Genomic DNA, 22,436 nt, shown 5'->3' with positions numbered 1-22,436 from the left:
TAATTTTGCTGTGCATATTTCATCCGTCTTAGATTTGGCGTGTAGAAAGCAATGGTAGAATCGAAATTGACCAAAACTCATATGGTGAATTCTACGGTGGTGACTGCTACATTATACTCTACACTTATCCCAGAGGACAGATTATTTATACATGGTAAGTTACCCTCTTTTATAAAATCTGAAGTATCATAGAGGCCAAATTTTCCCCCACATTTAAGTTTCATTAAATTCTATGCAATGTAGGATAGAATTGTTTTATAGTTATCCCAGTGATATTTGTATAGCTTGTAGTATTTTTTATATGACTTTGACTATATTTTGTAGCTGCTGTCAACAAGCAGGAAGAATTCGATTAAAATCATTCTCTCTAGTCTAGGAAAAGGCTATGATACCGACAGGGTAGTGTTCTCGTAGTAGATATGTACCTGAGTCTCTCACCTCCTCTGCACATTAACACTCCGAATGGCCAGCATTGGGTCCCATGCCTTCTTATTGTTAAAATTCAGAGGCCTATACTGATTGGAATCACAAAGTTGCAATCAGGCAAACTCTGTAAGGGATAGATATAATTAATGATTATGTTTTATACTCCCGAGACCTCAAATTGATGCATTCTTATTTTTTGTCCCTATGAAATTCATATAATAGAAAAAATACCATTGTCTCCACATCTTATATGGTTTTGCATAATGACTTGAGTTAGGTGAAGGTTAAATTTACTTAAGAGTCAGTGTTAAGTGACTGACTATTCCATAGGGAATGTCAAACCAAGTGAATTAGGTCCTCATACCATGCTGAGCTATTTCAAAGGGATAGGGGTCCTGCAATAAAACATATAATGTGAGATTTTTTTAACTTTTTATTAGTAAAACCAGGCAAAATAGAACGTCTCTGAAAAGACTAGAAAGAAAGAAAAGAATCCTCAAAAACAGATCTTAAAGCCGAGAGGTGTAGTAGCTAGAAGGTACTAGGAGCAGAGCACCCGCTCCCTTTGCCCACATGGTGATGGCTCTGTAGGCCACTGAATGAGCGTGAACTCAGGTCCCTGCTTATATATAGTGACATTTCTCTTTGCTGAGTATCCCGCCAGATGACAGATCCATATCTGTCCCCACAGGGTCACCTTACTACTTACCCTTACCATGTACACTGTTCAGTGCCTTGAGTTCAAGCAAGTTCAGAAAATGAAATAATTATCTCTATCCCATAAGCTCTTTTCATTTTTATTTTTAATTTACTGTGTTTACATGGTTTCAAGTGTCCCACTCAATATAACACCCTCTAAACACCTCATCGTGTCCCCCCCGTGCCCCATGCAAAGTCTTTTCCACCTCCATTTCTCCCCTTTTGGCCCCTTCCCCCGACCTCCCCCTACCTCGCCCTCTGGCTATTGCTGTTCTGTTGTCTGTATGTATGTGTTATGTACAAATGATTTTGGCTAACCCCTTCACCTTTGATCGTGTCCCTCATCCCCCTTCCCTCTGACAGCTGTCCATCTGGTCCCTGTGACGCTGCCTCTGTTTCTATTTTGTTCCTCAGTTTATTGTGTTCTTTAGACTCCATATATAAGTGAGATCCTATGGTACTTGTCTTTCTCTGCCTGGCTTATTTCACTTAGCATAGTAATCTCCAGGTCCATCCGTGCTGTCGCAAAAGGAAAGTTTTCCTTCTTTTTTAAAGCCATGTAGTGTTCCATTGTATAAATGTACCACAACTTTTTTACTCATTCGTCTACTGATGGACACTTGGGTTGTTTATAGATCTTGGCTACTTGCAAACAATGCTGCAATAATCATGGAGGTGCGTATCTTCTTTTAAATTAGTGTTTTGGGATTCTTAACCTCTATTCTTAGAAGTGGGATGCTGGGTAATATGGCAGTTCCATTTTTAATTTTCTGAGGAAACACCATAGGCTCTTGCTGCTCAAACTAGGCAGCAGAGGTATCAGTGAGACCTGGGAGCTGGTTAAAAACGTGGCTCTCAAGCCCCACCTTTGACCCACTGAAGCAGAACCTGCACTTTAACAAGATCCCTAGGTGACTCATATGCATTTTAGCAACTGAAGGCACGGCCTTATGCGGTTCCAAGTACTAGCTGTGCTTAATAACCTGGCCATTTTTCCCAAGTTCAAATGCCTGGCCGCTACCCTATGCCAAATGGCTCTGACTCTCAGTGTGCAGGACTCCCAAGATTCTAATGTGCACTGTGGCTTCCATGAACCACTGCACCAGGGATATTTCTGACCCTGCAACCATTGTATCCTGTCACAGGTGACCATATTGAGCTAGCTAGCTTTGTGTTTAAGATGCCATCTTTATAGCAACCATTTATTTGATCAGCATGTCTGTGCCAGCAAAGTGCTAGATGTTTTCACATATTATCTCTCTTGCTCACCACAAGGTTATTTGTAAAAGAAAAAAAGGGAGAGGAGGAATCAGACAGATTAAAGAACTAAACCAAAAGGCACAATAGTAACTGGTGAAGCAACATTTGACTCCTTGGTATGTAGGTCTCTAACTCTGAGGTCAGGTCGAGTGCAGCTATACCCTGTAGGTATGTCCTTATTTTACAATTTCCTTTTTGAAAACTTTAATTCAGAAAAATGTTTGTGCAAGAAAATGGCACCGATAGCGATAAATTAAATAGCTAGTCAGCTATTCCTTTTACATTCTGTTTCTTGGTCTCCCTCTTGATTCTCTTTTGTATGGAAAAAAAGTATAATTGATTTGATTGTGGCAGTTAGATACAAGAAGATAGACTAAAGCAATCCAAGAAGATATTTTAAGGAAATAACATTTTCAAATCTACATAAATAACTATGTGGATATAACTAGAACAGACTAATTCAGGTTATAAATTTTAAATGCAGAAGCTATTCCTTAAATCATTTGAAAGCATTATTGAAAACTTTCTATGTCCCAAGCACTGCACTAGATACTAAAGATATAGTAGTGCCTGGTCTTATGGCTCAGTTGGTTAAGCATCATCCTGAAGCACAGAGGTTGCCGGTTTGATCCCTGGTCAGGGCACATACAGAAACAGATTAATGTTCCTGTCTCTCTCTTCTTCTCTCTCTCTAAAGTCAATAAAGATAACATTTTAAAAAAAGATACACTTGTAAAAAACAAACAAAATGCCCTGGGACCACAAGAACTTATTATACTTTAAAGCAGGGGTCCCCAAACTTTTTACACAGGGGGCCAGTTCACTGTCCCTCAGACCACTGGAGGGCCGGACTATAAAAAACTATGAAAAAATCCCTATGCACACTGCACATATTTTATTTTAAAGTAAAAAAATAAAACGGGAACAAATGCAATATTTAAAATAAAGAACAAGTAAATTTAAATCAACAAACTGACCAGTATTTCAATGGGAACTATGCTCCTCTCACTGACCACCAATGAAAGAGGTGCCCCTTCCAGAAGTGCGGTGGGGGCCAGATAAATGGCCTCAGGGGGCCGCATGTGGCCCGCGGGCCGTAGTTTGGGGACCCCTGCTTTAAAGAGAGGCAGATGATTAATAAGCAACTCAATGAAGTATAAATGATTTTAGGATAAGACCAAGCTGAGTGATCTTTGGAGAGTCACAACTGATCACCCCAGCCTGCTCTGTGGATGGTAGTAAAGGGCTCCTAGAAGCAGGAACATCCACATGGGAGCTGGGCAGGCGAGCAATGCCAGGAATTGTGTTCTCATCCATTAGTGATGACGTGTGACTGGAGAAAATTCCTGAGCAAAAAATTAAACCACAGAAATTAAGAGTAAAATTGTCAATGGCCTTGTAACCAGGCTGTGGAGGAAGAAGTATAATTTTCAGGCCATTGGGAAACAGTCAAAGAATTTGCATAGGGCATGATTAGTTTTTATCTTAGAGAAATTATTCTGGTTGACATCTAAAGACTAGACTAGTGGGAGAAAATTGGCGGCCGGGAGGTCACTGGGAATTAGTTGTAATATCCAGCTGAATGATAATACATCCAGACTTCAGTGTAAGAGTACAGGGAGGGATGGTCTGTTCTCGAGTGGATAAAAACGCCAGGTTTGGGGGGTTTGCTGTTTGAAACATTGCAGGGGGTGGAGCAAGATGGAGACAAAAGTTTGGTGATATTGTCTATTAGTTGGTTGAATTGTTTTCCTGTAGAAGAAAAAGCAAAATGGAGAAATAGCCAAAACACGGCAGGTGTGATGGAGGGCCAGGTGGTGACAGACCGTGGAGTTCCCCTAGCTGTGCGTCATGCCCTACCCTGTGCTCCCAGCGGAGCTAAGCCTCGATTCCTTTATCAATAAAATGGGGATAACGACACCTGCCACATGTAGTGCCAGACAGAACACAGGACAATTCATAGCTCAACTTTGTACTTGCAAAACAACAACAACAAAAGACAACACCCCCCCCATGGTTTCTATAGCCATATCATGTGAAACCATAATAACTTAAGTCTCTGCTTGAAAAGTTTATGTTAGAAGATCTTAAAACTTCAATACAAGCTAATTCATTTTCCTCTGGTCCTTCCAGGCAAGGAGCAAATGCCACGAGAGATGAGCTGACCACATCTGCATTCCTGACTGTTCAGCTGGATAGATCCCTGGGAGGACATGCTGTGCAGGTGGGAATAGTTTTACCTCCCAAACTCTAAGAACTGCAGGTTGTGCTAGCCCAGTGTCTAGACCAGGGGTCCCCAAACTTTTTACACAGGGGGCCAGTTCACTGTCCCTCTGACCGTTGGAGGGCCAGACTATAAAAAAAAACTATGAACAAATCCCTATGCACACTGCACATATCTTATTTTAAAGTAAAAAACAAAATGGGAACAAATACAATATTTAAAATAAAGAACAAGTAAATTTAAATCAACAAACTGACCAGTATTTCAATGGGAACTATGCTCCTCTCACTGACCACCAATGAAAGAGGTGCCCCTTCCGGAAGTGCGGTGGGGGCCGGATAAATGGCCTCAGGGGGCCGCATGCGGCCCGCGGGCCGTAGTTTGGGGACCCCTGGTCTAGACGAAGCCCCCTCCCAAGTGGGATGGGAACTTGACCTTTACTAGATATTACCTTTTTTCAGTTTGGATTTCAACTACTCCTACTCTTATGCCACAGAAGTTCTCTCAGACCCTAGAAGAAAGAAAGCAAACAAAATGTAAAAAAAAACTCCAAAATAAACTATTATTAACTATTAAAAAGATATGAGAGCCCAAAATAATCTTCCCTTTAGAATCACATCATATGGCAATGTCAGTTTACATGACATTAAAATTATTCTGAGTTACTACTTCCAGTTACTGTTAAACAGATGTGATTATTCCCCCAACTCCATCCCTGCAAAGATGTCGACATCCTAATCTTCTGGACCTGTAAATACGTTATAAAGCAAAGGGGAATTAAGAGTGGAGATGGAATTAAGGTTGCAAAATAGCATTTCTTAAAATAGGGAAATTATCCAGAATGATGGGGTAGATTAGTGTAATCATAGGATTCTTACAAGTGAAACAGGAAGGCAGGCGGAGTTAGAAGGACACAACATGAGAGAGACTCAGCCAGAAAGTGCTGGCTTTAAAGATGGAAGGGGCGCCCAGGCAAGTAATATAGTCAGTCTCTACAGCTGAAAGCCAAAGCAATGGATTCCCTCCTAGAGCTCCGAAAGCCTGCAACACCTTGATTTTAGTCCAGTGAGACTCACCAAGGACTTCTGACCTCCAGAGCTCTAAGATCAATCTGTACTGATTTAAGTCACTAAAATTATGATAATTTGTTGTTAAAGCAATAGGAATTAAATATAGCAGCATAAACCAAGCACAAATTAATAATTCTTATTCCTAGTTGAAACATAGAACAGTGTTTTATACTTTCCCATATCACAAAATTATGTAAGATATGTTTTGCACAGGCAATCTGAAATAAACTTGTTGAGGGCTTGGATCTTTACTTTTCCCTTCTGGGTTTCAGAATTTTGACTGATACTAAGTCTAGCACCGAGATTGAAGGGGTGGGAAATGGGGGAGGGGAGAGGAAGAGAAAGAGGAGGGGAGGAAAATGAGAACAAGAGGGAATGGGAAAACAAAGCGGAGGAGAGAGAGGGAAGGGAAGGTAGAAAAGGGAAAGAAAAAGGTTAGGAGGGAAGAGAGGGAGGGAAATCACAGAGGAGGGAAGGGGAGGAGAGAAGAAAACGGAGAGAGGATAGGAAGGTATGATGGAGGAGGGGTGAATTTTTTATTTGGGTATTTCTGAAAATAAGTAATTTGAAAATGAATGAACCCAAATTCTAAGTGACAATTCTGTATAAATGAGCCAACCTTTTAGTGTGAATATATATGTATGTATGTGTCTATGTGTATCTATATACAGTATATATATATCTATATATAGTATCTAATATATCTATATATCATATATACTATATATCTATCTGTTTATCTAAAGAGAAATAAATGGATTTGAGATACAGGAAGAGGGGGAGAGAGAAATATGTATTGAGTAATTATAAATTTGAACATCATACAAGACTCCAGTATTAGTGTCTCATTCTAGTTGTCTTCATTCTGTCCGAGAGACCATTTTGAGCCTGCTTTGACCCTCTCTCCTCTTCTCTCAAGCTCCTCTCCTAATGTGTAGGGTGGAATATTTGCTACATGTTTTAAGACCTTTGTTAGTAACCACAGGAAATTCTAGGTCTTTGCTGAATTAATCCTCAATGTGTAACCTAAATACAGACTTCAAGAAGACTGTTACTCTTTAATGTGCTCCAGCCTGTCTACTCTTCTTAACCCCAGGAGTGGCACTGGCTTGATCCTTGGCCCAACTGCAAGATGTCTATGGCGTGTGTGTGTGTGTGTGTGTGTGTGTGTGTGTGTCCTCTCTTTCTTTCTCTCCCTCTCCCCCATTCCCTACCTTACTTTCTAGCCAGAGCAACTTACACTGTGTAAGTACAATATTTTATATGGCTGGCTTGGGGAAGGAGTCTGCTCCCATCTGCTGGGAAAAGCATCTTCCAGATTGGGATGCAGACTGAAAGCAGGTGCTGTTTGGCCAGTGTAGTTACATTTCTGATACCACAGCATTAAGCATTCCCTTCACAGGAACGTGTCTAACTTCCTCTTGTCTGATGTCAAGTGAGCCAAGATTCTACATGGTCTGCAAGTTTTTTGTTTTGTTTGCAAAGCTTTATAAATGTGTACTTGCTTCTTCAAAAGTAATAATTAAATAGGTAAGTCAGATACTTTATTATATATAATCTGAGATGCAGAGGCAGAATTTGGTCTTCTAGCTAGTTTTCTTTCTCCCTCGGTACTTTTTAATATTATAGTTATAGATATACTATAAGGCAAGTTAGATCTATATGTAAAGATGCATATTAACTTAAAAAATTAAATTTAATTGTTAATTAACAAATTAATAAGATGATTGATTTTTTTTACTGTAATGAACTCTATTTTACCATGAAGTATTATATTCATTTGTTGAATGAAATATTTCTAGCTAAAACGTGGCATCATCTATGCCATGTAATTAATTTTTAACATACTGTTTACAAAATTATATAAAAACTTGGGAGATATTTGCCATGCCTTATAAATTCCACATTTCATAGTAAAATATTTGAGATACCTAATGAATCTCCCTTGTTAGTCAACTGAATCCTAAATTAACAATGAAGTGGTAATGTTTAGTGTAATCACTAGATGGCAGTAGTTTACAATAACGCATAAACTACAAGTCCTTTATCTGTTTAAACATTCTGCAGTCTATTTACAGTATTGACAATTTTTCCACTATCCTTTTCTCTCTTATTCTCACTTCACAGGTAAAATAGGTTTTAACCAGTCCTTTTACGTTGGCAATAAAGGTTTTCTCAATGTTATAGAAAGTGCTAGGCCAACCATAATAGTTTTAGGTACTCCTAGCTAAACAGACTCTAGGCTTTGGGGCTCTGACTCAAAAGATATTTTCATAATTTGCTACTTGCTTATATGAATGCTTACTCACTGAAGGGAATCTGTGAAGTTAATTATTGTTAATGCTCCCTAGGCCTCCCTACATGGTTCAGGCACCAGCATTCCCACTGTTGCCTTTCAGACAAAGACACAGTAGGTGAGTTAGCTTTAGAAAAGGGCCGAGTAATTGACAAAAATAAGGGGCCAGCACAAAATTCAAATACTTTATATTAAAAAATGCATCAATAGTTTATGCAAGAAATAGGAAATACATTTCTAATGCAATATTTGGTCTTAAGCTAATAGGTGAAATTAAATAATTTCCCATTTATTTTCTTAAATTTCCTCCACCTGAAAAGCCTTTATAATGTATTTTTTTAACGTGCTTATGTTAAGCAAATCTATTATTACCATTTCCAACTTTAAGTTAAAAACTGGAAAGTGGCCCTGGCCGGTTGGCTCAGCGGTAGAGCGTCGGCCTGGCGTGTGGGGTACCTGGGTTCGATCCCCGGCCAGAGCACATAGGGGAGGCGCCCATTTGCTTCTCCACCCCCCCCCCCATTCCTCTCTGTCTCTCTCTTCCCCTCCCGCAGCCAGGGCTCCATTGGAGCAAAGATGGCCCCGGGCGCTGGGGATGGCTCCTTGGCCTCTGCCCCAGGCGCTAGAGTGGCTCTGGTCGCGGCAGAGCGACGCCCCGGAGGGGCAGAGCATCGCCCCCTGGTGGGCAGAACATCGCCCCTGGTGGGCGTGCCGGGTGGATCCCGGCCGGGCGCATGCGGGAGTCTGTCTGACTGTCTCTCCCCGTTTCCAGCTTCAGAAAAATACAAAAAACAAACAAACAAACAAACAAAAAACTGGAAAGTATACCCCATTTATTTTTATTGATTTTTGATGTTTGGATAGAAATCATTTATCCCCAAATGGCTTTACAATTATTTTTTCATCTGAGTTGTAGGGACGTGGGAACAGTTAGTATGCTTGTGTGTTGCCTTATGTGTGGAGGCTTTGGAATGCACATCTCTTAACCTGAATAAGATCCAAAATAGGTAAGAAACAAGTAGCATATGTTTCACTCCATAAGACGCACCTAGGGTTTTAAAATGGAAAATAAGAAAAACAAATATCCTGAACCAAATGCTGTGTTAAAATATTTAATAAAATATACCACAATAATATTTCAACAGTGTAAACTCAGCAGCAGTACTAACAACTGTTAGCACTGTTATTAACAAACGAGAAGAGACTTAAATTTTCAAATACTCTTCTAGTTGTCGGGGAACCTGCAGTAGCTAAAAAAAAAAAAGAAGAAGAAAAGATCATTCACTCCATAAGACACACTGGCATTTTCCCCTCCACTTTTGGGTAAAAAAAAAAATGCGTCTGGTGGAGCGAAAAATATGGCGTATCCCTAAACATCTGTAAGGTGTTGGTACTCTTGGAGAAAATAAAAAGAAGTTTTTTTGTTTGTTTGTTTTCAAAGCACACCTCAGCACGTTTTTCTCGCTCTTTTGGGGGTATAGATGAGCACCTTCTATCTTTATTCTTTCCGGAAGCCGGTGCGGTATTGTGATGTTTCCTCCAAGAGGAAACTGGTTCCGGGGGCGGGGTTTACAGTAACGCATGATTCTTAAGTTAGTGATGAAACTGTGCTCGATGCTCATTCATTGGCATCTTCTGTTACTCGTTATTCCTCCTGCTCTTGACTTTTGCTTCATTTTTTGTTTTATTTTCCAAAAGAAAAACAGGAACACCTTTGGAAACACAGCCTTCTCTCAGGGCACCCTTTGTTTTATTTCCTGTATCTCCCCGCCCCCAGATTCGGGTCTCCCAGGGCAAAGAGCCTGCTCACCTGCTGAGTTTGTTCAAAGACAAGCCACTCATTATTTACAAGAATGGAACATCAAAGAAAGGAGGTCAGGTACCTGCTCCCCCGACACGCCTCTTTCAAGTCCGAAGAAACCTGGCATCTATCACCAGAATTGTGGAGGTAATGGCATGCATTCACTAAAACAGCCTGCACCATCAGCAAGTATTGGCCTTTAAAAAGTTGGCAAGTAAACTCCCTTTATTTTTATAATGATTTTACTGTCCACAATAATAATACTAAAAGCAAGAGAACTCTGTAAAAAATAACTCCAGAAACCAGACCTTATACCAAAACAAATGAATTTGAAGACGAATGTAACAAATCAAGCTGTCAAAGGCATGAGGCAGCTTACTCTCTATCTCAGAAGGCCTGGGGGAGGATTGATGGGTGGCTGTGGGTCAGATGACCACACTGGGGAATCCGAGAGGGAAGCCCCTTGTCTGTACACGTGTAACGAATGTGGGAAACAGGCTTTACCACATGGGGCCAGACTATAACTCAGCTGGCCAAATAAGCTGTCTGACAGGAGCAGGGGAAGAAATCAAACCCCATGTTACAGTGTCACAAGGCAAGAAGAGCTCCAGGTATGAGTAAGACCAGCTGGTGCAGGTTTTAAATGGCTGAGTGCTTTGACCTCTAGGATGATCCATCACCTCTTATCCCAGTCATCTCAGTCCCTCTTGAAATCCGAGTCTCCTACATCAACCTAAATTTCTCTTTACTCCCTGTATATCCTCAAACACGGACCCATCTACCAACCCTTCCTCCCTGTACGAGCCATTCAGCTCAGTCCTGAAACCAAATAGCTCATGGCGTCTCTCCACCTGCAGCCTCTTCTTCCAGCCACCCTCTTCCTTCATGCTCTCCTGTCCTCTGAGGATACACACTGTCCTCGGAGATTCCCATACAGCCCGCTCAAGTAGACATTGTGTTTTCTGCATATGCCACCGATGAGGTGGTTGGGGTACCCTCCGCACTTACCCCCAGCATCTTCATCTTCTCTTCATATCCGACTCTCCCTCCTCCAGGCCCTGGGCTGCCACCTCTGAGCAGCCAGTCCTTCCTCTCTTAGTCTTGGATGGCAGCCACGCCTCAGTGTCCCCATCCTCTGGCTTCTCTCGTGCAGTCTTGTCCTTGACGCCATTTCATCTCCCACTCACGTGGCTTGATGCTCAGCCTTGCCTGTTGTCCCCTGTCTCTCCATCAGCCAAACTCTTTCCTCTGTACCAGTAAAGAGAAATTTGGATTAGAAATCAGAAGTCATGATTTCTATAATTCTCCGTCATCACATCTGATAGATTCCTTTGAGCTTGGTCCATGAAGTCTTGTCCCTACTAAAAGAGGACAATAATGATATCCCTAAATGTTACCAACCCCTGATCACATCTTTAAAATTCCAACAACCATTCCTTTCTCTGGAGACAGGGTCCTGATAAACCTGGTGAAATCCAACTCTACACATAGTTGATGCCTTCATTTGACCCTCAATGCAGTTGGCCAAACAGCATCATTTGGCTCAGCTGATAACCAGCTCCTTCTGGAAACACTTTCTCCACTTGGCCTCAAGAACAACACCCTTGTGCTCTTCCTCCCTCATACTGTTTTGTCGCAATGTTGCTTACCATTCTCCATTTCCCTCTTATCACACATAACATTGAGTCCCACAATCATGCAGAAAATGATACATACTACCACAGTCCCACCTTGTCACATAGCCAGACAAGGTTCCCGTGGACACTGACACAAAATCAGAGTCACAAAATCACAAGATTTTAACACGAAGATAGCCCATCCTAGACCCTCAGCTCACTACTTAACCTGCGACTGAACATGCCAGTTCCTGGCCAGAGGTTCCACCTTTAGCCTCACTCTCCGACCGGAGGCTGGGCCCACTGGGGTCCTTGTCACTCCCTGTGGCCACGCGGAGAACTGTGTTCACCTGGCTGATCCTAGACAGCGTCCGCTGCTTCTTGCTTGAAAAGAAGGGCTATGTGAGTGCTATGTTTTTAATCCTCTATAAATAGTCTTTAATCATTTGAGCAGTAATTTATCTGCATCTGGAGCACTTTTTAGTGAATCTGTATTATCATCTCTGCTTATGTAATGCCAGTGGCCAAGCCCAGGCAGGTTCACATTGGATCCGGGCAGCCGGTAGAGAAACTGCGGAGCCGGAAAGCGTCAGGCCATACCTGTTTATTGGGGGCTCGCAAAGACAGGCGCGCAAATAAACAACAAAAGGGAAAGAGCTAATAAACAAAGGAAAATCTGCTATTCACAGTCAGGGCAAGGGCGCAAGGGAAACCGCACCTCACAGAGGCGGGAGAGAGATCTGGGAGAATCACCGCCCAGGGGAAGCACCCACAGCCTTATATAGGCTGTGCACACGTGCCTCTGCCAGGTGCTCACGCACTAATCAAGCAAAGTGCTTGAGGCTGGTACACCCGTGAGCAGGCCTGACACAGCTGCCCCACAGCCTACATTGGACAAATCCCTGTTTGGTGATCTTTAGGTGTGCCTTTGATTATTTCATAAACCTTCTCTTTAGCAAGGCAGAGAGAGCCCAATACCTTTGCCTTATGTGTGTCATCTGTAAATATTATGCCCTCCTTTCTTTTTTCAATTATAGCTCATTCTTATTCTTATGGTCTTATGAATATTATCTTTGTTACTTATCACTTGCCTTTGGCTAATTTTATTCTTAGGGCCTATGCTATTATCTGTGAGCAGTTGAGCATTAAACCAACACAGACCAAAGTGATCCTGCTCTCATGTTTTTGTTTTGACAGAGAGAAAGTCAGAGAGAGGGACAGATAGGGACAGACAGACAGGAAGGAAGAAAGATGAGAAGCATCAATTCATTGTTGTGGCACCTTAGTTGTTCATTGATTGCTTTCTCATATGTGCCTTGACCCGGGGGCTACAGCAGAGCAAGTGACCCCTTGCTCAAGCCAGCAACCTTGGACTTCAAGCCAGCAACCTTTGGGCTCAAGCCAGCGACCATGGGGTCATGTCTATGATCCCATTCTCAAGCTGTCAACCCCACACTCAAGCTGGTGAGCCCACACTCAAGCCAATGACCATGGGTGTTTCAAACCTAGGTCCTCTGCACCCCAGTCCAACACTCTATCTACTGTGCCACCACCTGGTCAGGCCTGCTGTCATGTTTTTAACACCATAGTGGTGTCCAGGTGCTGCCCTGAATTTCCTGGGATCAGGACCGAATGCTATGAATAATAGTTTGTCACTGTCACAGTTTCTCTGACCCGTTTAGTGAGGGGGCAGCAATGAGTTTGAATCAGTGTGTTCTTTTTCTTCATACTGTAGGTAGATGTTGATGCGTACTCGCTGAATTCCAATGATGTTTTTGTCCTGAAACTGCACCAAAATAATGGCTTCACCTGGATAGGAAAAGGGGCTAGCCAGGAGGAGGAGAGAGGAGCAGGGCACGTGGCAAGCGTGCTCCAATGCAAAACCACAAGGATTCGGGAAGGAGAGGAACCAGGTGCGTAGTGTGGGCCCACGGCCACTCACCAGGACTTTCACTTGGTATGGTTGCTATGCGTGTCATTTATTTTTTTCCATAAATTGTCACTTTGTAAAGATTATCAGGGTTGAGTCCATTAGTTGCCAAAGTGGGTGATGGTACCTGCTGTATTTAAGTATTATTTTAACATTAAAATCAAGGTAAGATCATATGATTTGTTCATGTAAAGCAGTACCAACCATATGCCCCTGACAATACATTGGGTAACTCAGTGTGTCTTCCACAGAGGTGTTCTGGAATTCCCTAGGAGGGAAGAAGGACTACCAGACCTCCGCACTGCTGGAGACCCTGGCTGAAGACCACCCGCCTCGGCTTTACGCCTGTTCTAACAAGACCGGAAGGTTCATCGTGAGTGTGGAGGGCACGTTCTGGTGTTGGCTCTGGTTCTCTGCTTTCACTTACCTGCAGACCACAGGGGACCGCTTCCACTCGACACAGGGTAGTTTGAAGAGTTAATAACCTAATGGATGTGAAAGCCCAGGAATACTGAAATGGGCTGTATCAATCAAGCTGCTTTTAAAACCACCAGCTACCTTGCACCCATGTCAGCAAGCATGCGGTTGGCTTTGCCAGTTGAATAATTTGACACTTGTTGTGGGCAACAAGAGTGGTTTCTGATCAGACTTTGTAAATGTTACCCTTCAATGGCCAAGGGTAATAAAAGGTTTTACCATGTTGACCAAATAAAAGATATTATGAGACTATTGTCACCATTGAGCAAAATCACAGAAAGCTATCTGTGTACCTGCAAGTTAACTGAAATCAGGAGGAATGTTTTATTTCAGTCATTCATAAGCTTTGAATTCTAGGCGTTTGGAGGTAGAGTATGGACGAGAGTGATTTAATCCTGGGCTGTGGAGCACTGTGGGCTGCAGCTCATCTTCTCAGCTTAACCATAAAAATGCTTTCTCTGTCTGCCAGGCTAGGCTGTTGTGCAAGTGTTTTTGTTTAAGGAACAAACTCCTTTACTGTATAAAACTTGATCTAAAGGTTTTGTCACCACATCCTGGAGAATATAAGCTTTATTTTTCAACACACACACACACACACACACACACACACACACACACACACACACACACGAAGGTTTCCTAAGTATTTTCCCAGCTACATGCTTGCTAGAAGTAAAATGCTTTGAAGAAACTGCTTGGGCACAAGCCACACTTGATGTTTATAAGTGACTTGACCTAAACATTGAAGATGTAAATAGTGGATTGTGATTAATATTTGGTTGTTGAGCACCACATGTGCCCCCCGAATTTTCAGGAAATCCCTGTATTTTCTAATCCTGTTATCCAAAAAAATCTGTTGTTTTCCTCTTTTGATTGTTCATTTGATGTTGCATCCAAACAACTTTTTTGTCAGCATATGGTTCTATAATTTCATATTGGTATCATTTGCTAATATCGCTATAAATAAAATAGCATGTTTATTTTAAATGAAGATATATTTAACAAAAATAATACCTAGGATTTGTTGTTGGGTATAAAAATATCTCTTAGTTTTTGGGTTTGTTTGTTTTTTGTTTTTTTGTCATGCACACATATAAGAGAAATGCACTTTTCTTCCGTACCTACTCATTACCTTGTTTGATATTTGGAACTCCCACTCCCTTCACAATTTCAAGAATATGGATGTTACTAAAAAGTGTTTCATCTTATCACCATCAGAAAGCAGGTTTTCGATATTGGTTAAAAGCATAGCATTTAGAGCCAATCTGCCTTTGTAATATTATTTACTTGGTAACATTACTTACTGGCTATGTGACCTTAGGCTGGTTACTTGTCCTCTCTGTGCTGTAGTTTTTTCATCTGTTAAATGGCGCCAATCCTGGTGTTTGCTGGGAGGTTCTCCTTTGGCTGCAGGTTGGGTTCATGCCTGTTTTTCCCATGACAGACTCCAGGGGCACAACAGGGACCCTGCCGAGTCACTTTGGCTAGTATGACATGGCCAAGGCCACATTTGATGGTACTGCAACCCCATGGCAGAGGGAAGGAGTGAAAAATTGGGAACCATAATCCAATCCACAGCACTTTCCTAGGATCCAGGGGGGGGTTATCCCGAGTTCTTTAAAAATATTGAACTTTAATATGTACTTACTGGTACTGGGTGTGTTAAACTAACACACCCTTCACATGATCCTTTAATGTTCACTACAGAGAATACAATTTAACCCACTTAAAAAAAATGAAACTTTGTGTATGGAATATTATGATTTCATCTTATTGAAAACTGTTGATTTATAAAAATGACCAAAGCTATTGCTTACATTAAAATAACCTTGACCTACAAAATGGAAGGCAATTTCATACTCAGACCATAAACTCAAATGTGTCAACATAAGAAATGTCCAAACCTGTGGAGAATTTTTGTAAGAGTTTATTGGAGCCAAAACTGATAACATATGCCAGGAGCAGATCTCCAACGCCCTGGAGAATAATATATAATTTTGCAGCTTCTTGGATGCATTTGAAATTAAGGAGGGACTGTAAGAGAGGTTACATGGAGGTTTGAAAAAGCAAGGTGGCAATTGTCTTACAGGATAGGCAACTAACATGCTCTCTTCCTCAAGACCTCCTTCAGGGACTATCTACTTCTGGCATTTCAAAGGTGTGTTAACCTGCCCTGGCCGGTTGGCTCAGCGGTAGAGCGTCGGCCTGGCGTGCGTTGGAACCCGGGTACGATTTCCGGCCAGGGCACATAGGAGAAGCGCCCATTTGCTTCTCCACCCCCCCTTCCTCTCTGTCTCTCTCTTCCCCTCCCGCAGCCAAGGCTCCATTGGAGCAAAGATGGCCCCAGCGATGGGGATGGTTCCTTGGCCTCTGCCCCAGGCGCTAGAGTGGCTCTGGTCGCGGCAGAGCGACGCCCCGGAGGGGCAGAGCATCGTCCCCTGGTGGGCAGAGCATCGCCCCTGGTGGGCGTGCCGGGTGGATCCCGGTCGGGCGCATGCGGGAGTCTGTCTGACTGTCTCTCCCCGTTTCCAGCTTCAGAAAAAAAAAAAAATACAAAAAACAAACAAACAAAAAAAACCCCAAAGGTGTGTTAACCTCGATGCACAACAATATACATTAAAACCCTTCACTAAAGAAGTCAGAGGCCTGGGATGTGACTACCCACCCACCATCATCTGCCCAGATAGGAATTTATGATCAGATCACCCTATGCAGTTATTGTCCATGGAACCCCATCTTTTTTTTTTTTTTTTTTGTCCACAAATGTCTTTAGAGACTTCAGGAAGGCAGCACAAATCTGTGAAACTTGTCTCTATATAAGAGAAAACAGTATTTTACTGTTTGGTCATAAAGATTTTTATCCATTTCAGATTGAAGAGGTTCCAGGAGAGTTCACCCAGGATGACTTAGCAGAAGATGATGTCATGTTACTAGATGCTTGGGAACAGGTAAAAATATATTTTATTCATAACAAAAGAGTATACTTGTTAGTCGGGAGCTGACGAAACCTGCTTTGAGAAGTGGCAATTCTAATTATAAATAGACCTATGGATTTAGGCAATATTTAAAGGGGACAGAATACATTTTGGCAAAAAAATAAAACTAAGACCTGTGGTAAGTCCATGTCTTAATACTGAAGTAATTCCATGATTCCTATCTGAAGTTGTATGATTTTAGGCAAAAAACTTCTATTTTTTATTTACCTGTAAAATTTATTCCAAATTTGTTCATACATTTATATATTTGTTTAACTAATAAATGCATTAGTGGCTGTAATGAAGGGGTATAACAGGGGTACAGTGCCATGGGGGAGACTGAAATATTCCGAATTTCTCTTGAGAATTTATAAGATGTCACAGGAGACCTTTCCCCTAGGAAAGGAGCCCATAGAATAGTTTCGAATCTGCAAAGTAAGATGTGTCACTGTTAGGTTTATTTTGGAGAAAATTAATGATGATTTAACATGGCACATCTGATAGTTGGGTTTTTTTAAACCTCTATTTACTATTGTAGATGAACTATAATAAAAGGGAAAAATAAGTATATTAAGAACTAAATAATATAGAACAATTATGAAACAGTTATCTGAATTTGGTCTATGCTTAGAGTCAACCAAAGATATTGTTATTTATAGGTCTGCCCTTAATTCAGGGGTCCCCAAACTACAGCCCGCGGGCCGCAAGCGGCCCCCTGAGGCCATTTATCCGGCCCCCGCCACACTTCTGGAAGGGGCACCTCTTTCATTGGTGGTGAGTGAGAGGAGCATAGTTCCCATTGAAATACTGAACAGTTTGTTGATTTAAATTTACTTGTTTTTTATTTTAAATATTGTATTTGTTCCTGTTTTGTTTTTTTACTTTAAAATAAGATATGTGCAGTGTGCATAGGGATTTGTTCATAGTTTTTTTTATAGTCCGACCCTCCAACAGTCTGAGGGACAGTGAACTGGCCCCCTGTGTAAAAAGTTTGGGGACCCCTGTGTTAATTGCTAAGTCATTCAGTTCATAGACTGTGGTAGTGATCATTTCGCAGTAGATACAAACATCAAATCATTTTATGATACAACTGAAACTAATATAATGTTATATGTCAATCATACCTCATACATTTTATGTACATTACCATGTTGCCATGGTTTGTTCTCCACCCTGCCAGCAAATATTCCAGCTCTTTCAGTATGAATCAGAACACAAAACTAATTTGACCAAAATTATTCTACCAACAAGTGATTTTAAAATGCTTTACATATAAGGTAATTCAGGAGAAATTTTCAGCACTGAAGTACCCAACCTACATATTTAAGAAGGAGAAGGATAGGCCCTGGCCGGCTGGCTCAGTGGTAGAGCGTCGGCCTGGCGTGCAGAAGTCCCAGGTTCGATTCCCGGCCAGGGCACACAGGAGAAGCGCCCATCTGCTTCTCCACCCCTCCCCCTCTCCTTCCTCTCTGTCTCTCTCTTCCCCTCCCGCAGCCAAGGCTCCATTGGAGCAAGGTTGGCCCGGGCGCTGAGGATGGCTCTGTGGCCTCTGCCTCAGGTGCTAGAATGGCTCTGGTCCCAACAGAGCAACGCCCCGGATGGGCAGAGCATCACCCCCTGGTGGGCATGCTGGGTGGACCCCGTTAGGGCGCTTGCAGAAGTCTGTCTGACTGCCTCCCCGTTTCCAGCTTCAGAAAAATACAAAAAAAAAAAAAAAGAAGAAGGAGAAGGATACATACAGAATATATAATTATATGGGGGGAGGGGGAGGGGCATGGAGAAAACTAGATGGAAGGTGACGGAGGACAATCTGACTTTGGGTGATGGGTATGCAACATAATTGAATGACAGGATGACCTGGACATGTTTTCTTTGAATATATGTACCCTGATTTATTGATGTCAACCCATTAAAATTAATAAAAAAATAAAAAAGGAATATATAATTATAACAGCTTAAATAAAACCTATATTTAAATACTAAAGATTACAGCACTTTTCTCATTGTGAGAGGATGCAATGCCATGGAGAACACTAAGCTTTGATCAGAGGCTCATCACGGAAGGGTGGGGTACCCACGAACAAGCTGAGTGTGGTCCCCCCCATATGATACAGAAATAATGATTGTCTTATGCACCCCAGGGGGGAGGTGGTGCAAAAAAATAAAAGTAAGTTGTTTTTGAGAAAGTTCACTTTATAAACTAGAAAATGCTATATAAGCACAAAAAATCAGAATTGGAAATCTGGAGTGAAACTTGTGTGAATATAAGGTTAGATGTCTCCTAAGGAGTGTAAGTACTGAAAGTGATTGAGTGTCTCCACACTTCCGTGTCCACCTGTCTAACTTCTAGGGTTGTTGTGAAGATTAGACATGCAACGTGTGAGAGGAACTTTGTGTGGGGCCCAGCGCTGGGTCGGTATTCCCCAAACAGTACGTGCTCTGCTATCACTGCTTTGTTTTTCAGATTTTTATTTGGATTGGCAAAGATGCCAATGAAGTTGAAAAGAAAGAATCTGTGAAATCTGGTAAGCTAGATATCAATTATCCTGAAAAATTTGAATTCACTTACATTTTTTATCATAGAAATAGTATCAACCTCCATAACTATTATAACCTAGCTTTCTTTTTTTAATCCTCTTGAATAATGCTGTTTTATTCTGGCATAATTGTTTTGTTATTAAAAACATAAGAATAATTTTGCCATAAATATAATTTCATAAAGTTTGGATTTTTTTTTTTCAGGCAATAGTGAAACTCTCATGATACATTCTGTAGTCAATGAGAGAAATCTCTAAGTGTTCATGTAGAACATTGCTTGACTAGTTGGGGGCAAAGAAGATTTAGTTGATTATTTTTATTGGAAAATGTTTCATTCTGTAGTTACATGAATCAAAACTAGTTAAATTTATATGTCTTTGCACTTCTTTTTAGCCAAAATGTACCTTGAAACAGACCCTTCTGGAAGAGACAAGAGGACCCCAATTATCATCATCAAAGAGGGCTATGAGCCACCCACATTTACAGGCTGGTTTCTGGGCTGGGATTCTAGCAAGTGGTAAACAGATTTTTGTAGGAAAAAGCGAACATTATGGAGCAGCTGTCCCATTGTTGGTGTGCAGTAAAAAGGGGGGTTTGTCTTGTGACTTTAGAGAATTAACCTCAGCTATATGGCTATTTTTTGAATGCCTAGTATTGTTTTGAAACTCTTTTTAAACTGGAATTTTCTTATGTTAATATTTTAAAATAACCTAAACTGGACTTTTGTTATGGACCATTATTAGCTCTGCTTGAAACTGATGTATGTCTTTTTATATGACCTTTTAAAGGGAAATGCTATGCCTGAGCTAGGGGAGTTTGTCAGGACATTTTATTATTCAGGAGCCATTAGCCAAAGTTGTTTTCTAAGGTGCCAGAGAAGAAAGCCATAATGTTCCTGAAGTTATTCTCCTTTCTCTGTGCTGTGTTCAAAAGAAGAGTTTATTTGCAGTAAAGTTTATGTTAAGATGGCTTGAAAAGTCTGTTTTCCTTTTTTAGCCAATGTGACTTTATCATTATTAACTCCTAAGTGTCATTTTCTGAGAGCAACTTTACCTTAAAACCTTTAAGAGAACAGCTCTTTCATGACAAAACAATTTGAATTCTTATCCACTTAGATATATACCGGTTTATATATGTATATTTTACAGTATATTTAATATCACAAAAAAACATGTGCAAAAAACTTCACTAATGCTGTCTTTCATCATTAAAATACTTCTTTTGAAAAGGTTTCTTTGTTTTGACAGTTTATTCAAGTGTGATATGTGAGTTAATTACATGATTAATGTTAAGGTTAAATCCTTTTATGAATGAATAAATATGAATGCAATATTTCATAATTTATTCTCACTAGCAGTCAAACTTAGAAAACTTTCCATGGTTACATTATTAAGAAAGATTATAAATAGCATATAGTACATATGAAATCAGAGTCCTGGTAAAAGATAAACTGACATATATCAAAAGCTTTAAAAGTTTATTTGACCAAAAATCAATTGGGGCCCTGGCCAGTTGGCTCAGTGATAGAGCATTGGCTGATTGTGTATGTTTCAGGTTCAATTCCTGGTTAGGGCACACAGAAATGACCATTAACTTCTCTACCCCTCTCCCTTCTCTCTCTCAATTTGTCTTCTTCTCCTGCAGCCATGGCTCGATTGATCTGAGCAAGTTGGCCCCAGGACACTAAGGATGGCTCTGTGGCTTCCACCTTAGGAGCTAAAAATAGCTAGGTTGCTGAGCAACAGAGCAATGGCCCCAGATGGGCAGAGCATCCCCCCATAGGGGGCTTGCTGGTTGGATCCTAGTTGGGGTGAATTCAGGAGTCTGTCTCTCTGCCTCCCCTCCTCTCACTTAAAAAAAAAAATCAGTTGCAATCAAGTGGTGCCAAAGTGGAAGTGGCTGGAAGTCCTCCACCAGCAGGGTTCATGTTGAAACATTCATAGATAAAGTGGGAAGCCAAACAAAGAAATGACTGATTGGCTATAGCTTAAAGCCTAGTTGGTCAGTTCTGATTGGTTGTCCTTAGGTTTCGATTTTTATAACCTTGAGGCATTTACAGGCTTAGATTTTGGTTTGCTTGTGTAGATGTCCATGGCATTAAAGCCACCTCAGTCTAATGCCCTCCTTGTTTGATTTAACAGCCCCAGAAAACAGGAGTTGGGGCAGAAGATGGCGCTCCAGTAAAGTAGAAACCACTTTGGCAGTAGGTCAGGGGTAGGTTGGGTGAGGACGGGAAGCTACCCTTCCACGGAAATGGAACCCTGAGCTGAGAGTGATCTCGGGAATCTCGCCCTCCCTGTGGGGAAATGAAGGCCATATTGTTTCACATCAGGCCCTGGCATGGAGAAGTGGCCCAGGTGTGTTGTGGGAATTGAGGCATGCAGGTGGTGAGGCAGCAGTGGCAAGCTACATTTCCAGGGACTGCTCATTCAGTAAATATTTATTAAGCATCTACTTGGTGACAGTCACTATTCTAGCACTTTGGATTCAATGTGAATGAAACAAGACAAAATCTGAATTGTCATGGACTTTTTGTCAGAAAGGAGGCTAACAAAACCAGTATCACTAAACATATACATTATAAAATATTAGAAGTTCTACGAAGAAAGAAATGTAGGGAATGGGGATGGGAATTGCTAAGTGAAGAGGGAAGCAAAGTGCAATTGTAATAGGATGATTAGGGAAGCTTGCTGAGCAGGTAACCAGATGTCGGCAGGGGAGGGAGTGAACCTTGCAATCACACCAGGCAGAGGGAACACCGGACACAAAAGCCCAGACGTGAGAACATGCCTGATGTAATGGGGCTGAAGTCGAACGGGGCAGGGAGATTCTTCAGGCTCTCTCTGACACCACTGGCCTAGTTTTTTTGGTTTTTTTTTTTAATCATCTTAAGCAGAACTACTATTTTAAGCCTGAGCTGTGAAAAGATTACTTTCCCAAATCCCAAACACGAGGACTCAGTGCTGTCAACACCTGAGGAGACAGCCACACCGCTAGTTAGCACAAGCAGTGTGGGAGGACACAGCTGTGGAGTAGCATTGCCCTGCTGAAGCAGTGCGTGATTACCGCTGCTTTTTTTATCTTTTTTATCAGCAAGTGCAGCTGCTCTATCGAGAAGACAGAC

The 22,436-nt window shown here is 41.4% G+C and overlaps 1 protein-coding gene across 1 annotated transcript in view; it reads left to right on the top strand.

Moving 5' to 3' along the window:
• Positions 1 to 20,540, top strand: part of SCIN (scinderin) — a 77,095-nt gene extending 56,555 nt beyond the window's left edge. Inside the window, exons 9-16 of the mRNA XM_066354098.1 lie at positions 33 to 154; positions 4,519 to 4,609; positions 9,753 to 9,923; positions 13,128 to 13,305; positions 13,574 to 13,695; positions 16,670 to 16,747; positions 19,239 to 19,299; positions 19,706 to 20,540. Coding sequence (XP_066210195.1) covers positions 33 to 154; positions 4,519 to 4,609; positions 9,753 to 9,923; positions 13,128 to 13,305; positions 13,574 to 13,695; positions 16,670 to 16,747; positions 19,239 to 19,299; positions 19,706 to 19,833 — 951 coding nt within the window. The 3' untranslated portion in view covers positions 19,834 to 20,540. The remainder of the gene's footprint in view (positions 1 to 32; positions 155 to 4,518; positions 4,610 to 9,752; positions 9,924 to 13,127; positions 13,306 to 13,573; positions 13,696 to 16,669; positions 16,748 to 19,238; positions 19,300 to 19,705) is intronic.
• The last annotated feature ends 1,896 nt before the right edge of the window (positions 20,541 to 22,436 follow it).

This window comes from Saccopteryx leptura, chromosome 12 (assembly GCF_036850995.1).
Source record: "Saccopteryx leptura isolate mSacLep1 chromosome 12, mSacLep1_pri_phased_curated, whole genome shotgun sequence".
Taxonomy (NCBI): domain Eukaryota; kingdom Metazoa; phylum Chordata; class Mammalia; order Chiroptera; family Emballonuridae; genus Saccopteryx; species Saccopteryx leptura.
This window is presented reverse-complemented; position numbering and strand designations above follow the sequence as displayed.